The following is a 7448-nucleotide window of genomic DNA, read 5'->3' as shown; positions in this document are numbered from 1 at the left end:
ATGACTGAGGTTTGGGAAACTGAGGCCTGGATGAGAAGGTTCCAAGGCTTGTCTCAAGTGAGGAAGCAGCTGGAGTTGGAGGAAACAGCATCTGTTTGGTAGAAGGCCTACCTCCCAGTGACCCGACAGCAACCCTGTTGACATAACCCCGTTGATCAAAGCAATCCCCCAACTGCTCCAAGCCAGTTCCTGTGGCTCGTGGTGGAATTCACTCAGCGGATCCGGAGCTGGTAAATATAAAACGTTTGGTCCTCGGGTGGGAGCTGCATCCTGGAAAAGGCTGCTGACAACGGCTCCCTCTGCCAGTGCTAAGCCAGGCGCTATGGAATCAGTAACAGTCCCAACAGAAGACCCCAGGGACCTGAGAGCCTGCCCCAAAGTCAGGGGCCTGGAGACGGGCTTGGAGACTAGCTCAGGTAAGAGGTGGCAGAGGGTGCCTCAGCCCTGAAGCTGAGGGGGCTGGGCAGGCTGGGGGGTGCTGGCAGCAGAGGGCAGACACCCTCCCCTCTGGGGCCACCAGGATTCTCAAGCCATGGGTGGGCTTCAGTTACAGTTGAACCTTGAACAACTTGGGGGTTAAGGGCGCTGACCCTCCACGCAGTAGAAAATCCGCCTATAACTACAATCAGCCCTTCGTATCTGAGGTTCCACATCCACAGATTCAGCCTACTACGGATTGTGTAGTAATTGGTATTTATTGAAAAACATCTGCATATAAGTGGACCTGCAGTTCAAGCCCGTGTTGTTCAAGGATCGACTGTATTTCCTGTGTTAACTAACCTACCAGCACAGAAGCTTCCTTCTGAAGCCTGTGCCGCAGTGAAGAGCACGTAGTGAAGAGGATGGATTTGTTTATTATGTGGGTAACTTGAAATGTTACTTTTCTAAGAGCACAGGCTTTGGGTTCAGAGAGACCTGCTCTGGCCTTGCTTCACCGATAAATCGATTGACTGGTTCTTGGCTTCTCCCCGTTTGGCGGGGTGGACAGAGCAGGGATCCCCAGGGCAGAGGGGACCGATGGACAAGATTATGGGTGGGGAAGGAAGAACAGCATGATGTTCCCTGAGGACCACCAACATCTGTACAAGCTGAGCCTGAGTTTCCTCACCTGTAGAAGGCGGCCGGGGGTCTCCTCTTACTCCTCACTACAGTGCGGCCCGTGGACCAGCAGTACCGGCATTCCCTGGGAGCTTGTTAGAAACGCAGACTCTCAGGCTCCACTCCAGACCCGCTCGCTGTACCAGAATCTGCATGTTCACAAGATGCTCAGGCAGCTCGTGGGCACAGCGGGGTTGAGAGGCTCTGATGCAGTGGCCTCCATGTTCCTGGAAGGCAGAGAGCTGATAGGGGGAAGCCAGGTTTAAACTCAGGTCTCCCCAGTGCTGAAATCCACGCTCTTAGGCCCCGCTGTCTTCCCATCTTTGTGCGTCAACTAACACGCAGTTAAATCCCTGTTAACTCTACTCAGTATTCTGTAATAACCTACACGGGAAAAGAATCCGAAAAAGAATGTATGTGTGTATATGTATAACTGAATCACTGTGCTGTACACCTGAAACTAACACAACATGGTAAATCAACTACACTCCAATATAAAATAAAAATTAAAAAAAATCCCTGTTGAATGAATGAACAAGTGAATGAACACATGAATTAATGGAACCATATCCCTTCCAGTGCTAGCACAAATCTTTGGTCTTTTCCTTCCTTCTAGGTGGAAAGCCGGCCCGCCATCAGAAGGCCATCCCCAAAGCTCACTTAACTTTCGTTATCGACTGTACTCGTGGGAAACACATCTCCCTGGCAGCACTCCCAGGGCCACCCCGCGTCCCTAGTCCCAACTTAGGACCTGTCATCCCTCCAATGAAGACTTACATCTTGTTATGTGGGGAAAACCGGCCCCCCCATATAAATCAGGAGGCTCCCCTAGGTGGGGGAGGCCTTGCCCAGACCAGGGGACCCCTGCCACCCTGCAGAGAGACTACGGCCCCAGATTCCTCCCCAGCCAGCCCACTCTGCCTCCAGGGGGCTCCTGAAGCCAAGGGGGGCCCTGCGAAGACTGTGTCCTCGAGGTCTTCAGCTTGGGGAACGGTCATCGTCTCGCTCAAAGCCCTCTCCTCCTGTGTCTGTGCGCAGGCTGATTAACTGGAAGAGCCTGGCCAGTGGAGGAGAGGGCTGGCAACCCACGCTCCAGAGCTCAGCAGATGCAGTTCCCAGGGTTCACTCCCTCTTCCCCAGCCAAGCAGAAGTCTTTTGTGCCTGAGCCAGGGAAGGAGCATTAGATCCCTAAAGGACATCTGAAACAGCCACGAGTATCCTACTTCTCCATCCTCTGCATCTTTGTTCACCTTTCAGCGGAAGCAAGATAAGGCAACGCCACATAGAAAGAGACTCATTCACTAACACAGCAAATTCTGAAGGAGCATCTCCCACATGCCAGGCCCTGCAAAGTGCTAAAGAAGATACTACAGCTTTCTTGGAGCTTGTACTCTTGGGGGTGGGGAAGAAAGGTTAAACAACCTAATAAAGATGATTTTGAACAGTGTAATGAGTGCTGTGTAGAAACTGAAACAGGGGGCTGGGATGGAAAATGATAGGGCAAAGAGCTTTTCTGATACACTGATTGGGAAAGGCCTCTCTGAGTGGGTAACAAAGTATGATCTAAAAGATGAGAAGGAGCCAGCACTGCGAACCATCCTCCCTAGGGTCACCTGGTTGGCATCTCATCCCAGAGCAGGAGTCAGAACCTCCCAGCACAATGGGCAGGGGTAGCACATTGCCTGCTGTCAGCTCACGTGCAAGTGTGTAGGTCACTAGGGATCACCCGGAGGGCACAGGACTCAGGATGGGAGAATCAAGGGCCCAGGTGGGATGGGAAGTAAGGGGAACTGGCTTCTCAAGAGGGGGCAGAAGTACTCAGAAAGGGAATGGAGTATCATGTTTGAATGAATGAAAATAAGAGATATTATTTATTGAGCTGCATACCAGGATTATACTGCCCTCTAGGGATACAGAAAAGGGGGCTGGGGGCTTTGTCCCTACCCCGCAGGGCAGTCCTGTCCTCAGCAGGAAGTGGGGGTTGCTGTGAGGGGAGGTGTAGGTCTAAGAGATGCACAGAGCTGTGTGAGATTCATCTGAGGAAGAGTGTCTCAAGGCTCTTGGATTAAAATTGCTGAATGTTCATTTATTCAATGACGGTTTTACTAGGTTCCTACAAACACTAGTGGCTAACATGTACTGACCATTTGGTCTGTGCCAGGGATGTGACATCCTCCAAGTGTCAGTACCGGGAAGCACTGTTTTGTACCCATTTCACAGATTAGAGAATAGAGGCACAGAGAGGTTGAGGAATGCACTCAAGGTCTCATAGACTAGTGCAGTTGCGATTCGAACCCAAGCCAGCCTGGTGCTCAATTTCTTGCTCTTAACTGTAGAGCAGATGGCCTCTCATCCTGGCAGGGTCTCTTCTAAACAGAGGGGATCTAGAGAGAGCAGACCCTGTCCTCAACGAGCTCACAGCCTGGTGGGGGAGGCAAGAAGAAGGTGACTATTGCAATAGCTTCTGGTAAGTGCAACAGTAAGGGCACAGAGAATGATGTTGGTGCTGGAGGAGGATGCCCAGCCCATTAGGGAGAGGAGATCAAGGAGGGCTTCCTGCAGGAAGTGGCATCTAAACTAAAATCTGACCAGCGAGTGAATCATACAAAGGCAAGGGGGCCGGGGTGGGGAGTGTTCCAAGGAGAAGGACCAAAGTTATTCAGTCTGGCTGGAGTATTCATTCACTCACCAAGTATTTGTTGGGCACCCACTGTGTGCTATTCTCTGGGCTAGACCCTGGGATGGAGCAGTGATAGACAGACAAGGCCCTGCCATGAAGGAGCTTATCCTCCAGCTGGGGGAGACAATGCATGTACACACTCGAAGCAGAGAGGCCAGAGAAGTGACAGGGACCATATCATGTGAGGCCTTGCAGGCCACGATGAGGTCTTTGTTTTTTGTTTGTTTTTTGGGCAGCGCTGCATGGCTTGTGGGATCTTAATTCCCCCATCAGGGACCGAACCTGGGCCCCCCGCAGTGAGAGCACGGAGTCCTAACCACTGGACCGCCAGGAATTCCCGAGGTCTTTTTATTTTATTCTGAGATGGGGATCGTTGGAAATTGTGAGCAGACAGCAACATGACCTACCTTTAAAAAAATTCCTTAGCTCTTGCGCTGGGATAGGAAGGCAGGGGAGGAAGCTGAGGAGGCTGCACCTTAATCCAGGCAAATGGGGTGATAGTCTGGATTAGGGAGGTGGTGAGAGAATAGTCTGGACCACATTTACCCACCTCCTCTTTCCTCCCCCTGCTGAGAATCACTGGACTAGAAAAGCCCAAAGACGTCGCTGCAAAGGGAGTTTGAGACCCACAAGGAAGTGTGGGGCTGCGGGTCTAGCTTTGCGCCAGTAGGTGTCGCCCTATCATCAGAATGGAGGCACCACCCCCTGGTCTGGGTAGGGAGGGCGGGAACCTGCGCACCGAGGGGCCGGCGCCAAGGGGCCAGCCATCTGGTGCGGTCAAGTTTTCAGAAGCCAGACTTTCATTCTAACCAGAATCCCTCTCATCTAGAAAAATAACTACTGATATTTTTATGTGCACCACCTCAGTTCTCACACTAGACCCAGGAGGTGGGTATAATTTTTGTTGCCGTTTTACAGGTGAAGAAACTGAGGCACAGAGAGATGAAATGATTTGCCCAAGGTCACCAACTAGAAAGAGGCAGAGCCCAAATCCCAATCCCAAGCAGTGTGACTATGTAGTCATAGCATCATAACCCTGTACTGTGCTGTAAGGTGCTCTGTTCATGTGTGTTGAATGAGTGAAGGAAGGAAGAATGAACATTCTCCAAGGACCCAGCCTAGGGCCTGGCAGTGTGTAGGGAGTGTTTGGGGGTCGAACACGTGAGTGAGGCCCTCACTGAGCTGGGGGTACGCAGGTGCAGGAGAACAGCTCAGTCTCTTCACCACAGTCCTGTGAGGTGCTGTCCCATTTTACACATGTGGAAACTGAGGCTCGGGTAGGTTAAGCAACTGGCCCACGGTCACAGACAGTAAGTGGCAGAGCCAGCGTTGAAATGGAGGTAGTTCGCCCTCCGAGCTTTACCTACCCACAATACTGCAGGAATTTACTGAAAAACTGTTGAGAGAATGAATCAACAAAGAGATGAAAGACTTTACTGAACCAGTGAGTGGAATGTGTGAATCAGTGAATGTGTTTCCAGGTTGGCAGTTATGCCTAATCAGGACTGTGTCCCCAGTGCCCTAAAAGTGCCTGGTACATAATAGGTGGTCAAGAATTGTGTGGGAAGGAAAGAAGTAAGGAAGGGAGGGAGTGAGGGAGGAAGGAAGGAAGGAAGGAAGAAAGGAAGGAAGGAAGGAAGGAAGGAAGGAAGGAAGGGGGGGATGAAGGGGCAGATTTGCTGTCCTGCTCTCTCCTCTCTGGCTCCCTGGGGCCAGCAGCCTCGCTTTGTGCCCTTCAGGGAGGCACCTCAGAGGGTCCCCACTCGGTCTAGCAGCCCTCAGGCTCCCATGGAAGGTTGACCCTGGGTCCAGGCCCTGGAGGGCCTCAGAGCTTAGGACTGGCCTGGCTGGCTGCCCAGCGTGAGCCCCAGGCCAGCTGTGCTGACTGTAAACAACACCTCCTCCCCTGCCCAGAGGCTCCTGCTCGCCGACTCAAGTCACCAAGCCCCTCAGGACCCTCTCTTGTTTGAGGGCAGAGCCAGAGGGTGGAAGCTTGGTTTTCCCTGTTCAGAAAACAAGCACAGAGATTTTAACAGGAGCTTAGCATTTATCGAGCTTATACTAAAACACCATCTCTCTCTGGTTGCTCACAGCAGCCCTGGGAGGGGGTTACTTGATCTTTGTTTGTGACGAGAAATTAAGGCTTCCAGGTGCTTTTCTCCTCCACCTCTACCACCAGGACCCAGACAGGTCTTCTGAGAGGACCCTGGGGAACATACCTTTTAGCTCCGCCTCACCTGCTTTTCCTGGAAAGAAGACCCCAGGTACAGGGCAGCTCCTCTGCCCTACCAGCCCAAGTCTTGGTCTTTTTTCTTTTATTTATTTGGTTGCACCAGGTCTTAGTTGCAGCAGGCAGGCTCCTTAGTTGCAGCAGGAGGTCTTCCTTAGTTGCAGTAGGAGGGCTCCTTAGTTGTGGCTCGCGGGCTACTTAGTTGCGTCATGAGAACTCTTAGTTGTGGCATGCATGTGGGATCCAGTTCTCTGACCAGGGATTGAACCTGGGCCCCCTGCAGTGGTAGCACAGAGTCTTAACCACTGTGCCGCCAGGGAAGTCCCCCAAGTCTTGGTCTTGATGGAGCCAGAGACAGTGTGGGTGAACTGGGGGTGTCAGGATCCAAATCTAAATGAAATAACAGGGCTCTAAATGAGCCCTTCTGGGCATTTTCAATGCATGGCATATGTGGGCTAGAGTCAACCACCATGTGCCAAGCCCCTTAAGTGAATTACAGAACCACCACAGCAGGTAGATCCTATTAAGCGCCATTTTATGGTGCAACGGAGGCACAGAGAGGTTAAGTTACTTACTCAAGGTCACAAAGCTCAGGAGCAGCAGAGCCAAGATCTGAAGCCAGGCGCTGTGACTCCAGAGTCCGCAATTGACCCTCCACCCTCTACTGAGGCCTCTTAGCTTTTAAAAAAATTCTACAAACATTTACTTGGCTCCTTTCCCATGCCAGGCTTGGGAGCAGGAGGGCAGAATAAGGCATCTTCTGCCATGGCAGAACTGGGATCCAAGGCAGACTGGGAAGAGGATGGAGGCAGGGGGGAGATGGAGGGGTACAATGTTGGAGGTGAGTCAGGGAAGGGTGGCCTGGGGATGGGGGGTTGGTCTGGTAGAGAAGCTCTGGCCTGCAGTTCTAGAGTCCTGGGTCTTCACCTCATCTCTGCCACTGACTTGCTGTGTGACCCTGGGCAAGATCCTACCCCTCCCTGGGCCTAGGTCCCACCATCAAACCATGAGGAGTTTGGAATAACTCCCAGAGGACACAGGGCTGGCCAACAAAGCCTCAGGGTCTGCCCTCACTCCCAGGCATGTGCTCCTTTCATCTGAATTTGAGCTTCTTTTAAAGACAAGTTTTGGACCTAGGGTTCTTTGGGCTCTGTCTGTGACTCCGAGCTGGTAGCTCTGGAGGGCTTTCTGGAGGAGGAGGTTTTTGGCCTGGGCTAGGACTTTGAAAGTGATGGAAACTCCTAAGTCCTCCACACCCCTCTGGCACCACCTGACCTGGACCTTCTTGCAGGTCTCTAGCCCTAGAAGCCTGCATCTTTTCAACCGCCTCGGCCTCCTGCCCACCCCCACTCCAAAAGCTCTAAGATGTAGGAGTTCCCCTTCCCTATACAGGAAGGGAGCAGGGGAGCTGCCTCGGCCCTTTGGTGGTGGGGGACTGAT

General features: G+C 52.3%; 1 protein-coding gene across 1 annotated transcript; it reads left to right on the top strand.

The window, feature by feature from the left end:
- The first annotated feature begins 254 nt into the window (after positions 1–254).
- SRARP (steroid receptor associated and regulated protein) lies at positions 255–2539 on the top strand. The gene is made up of 2 exons (XM_033839391.2): positions 255–416; positions 1715–2539. The coding sequence occupies exons 1-2, from the start codon at positions 323–325 to the stop codon at positions 2143–2145; spliced, it is 525 nt and encodes a 174-aa protein (XP_033695282.2). The 5' UTR covers positions 255–322; the 3' UTR covers positions 2146–2539.
- The last annotated feature ends 4909 nt before the right edge of the window (positions 2540–7448 follow it).

The sequence above is a fragment of the Tursiops truncatus genome, chromosome 1 (genome assembly GCF_011762595.2).
Source record: "Tursiops truncatus isolate mTurTru1 chromosome 1, mTurTru1.mat.Y, whole genome shotgun sequence".
Taxonomy (NCBI): Eukaryota; Metazoa; Chordata; class Mammalia; order Artiodactyla; family Delphinidae; genus Tursiops; species Tursiops truncatus.
The sequence above is the reverse complement of the archived record's forward strand: the minus strand, read 5'-3'. Positions and strand labels throughout refer to the sequence as shown.

What these genes read in the sequence shown, in the direction of transcription:
- SRARP (XM_033839391.2), top strand. Translation starts at nt 323, where the DNA reads ATGGAATCAGTAACAGTCCCAACAGAAGACCCCAGGGACCTGAGAGCC. An exon ending in GGGCTTGGAGACTAGCTCAG is followed by an intron (nt 417 to 1,714) that starts GTAAGAGGTGGC and finishes CCTTCCTTCTAG; the next exon opens with GTGGAAAGCCGGCCCGCCAT.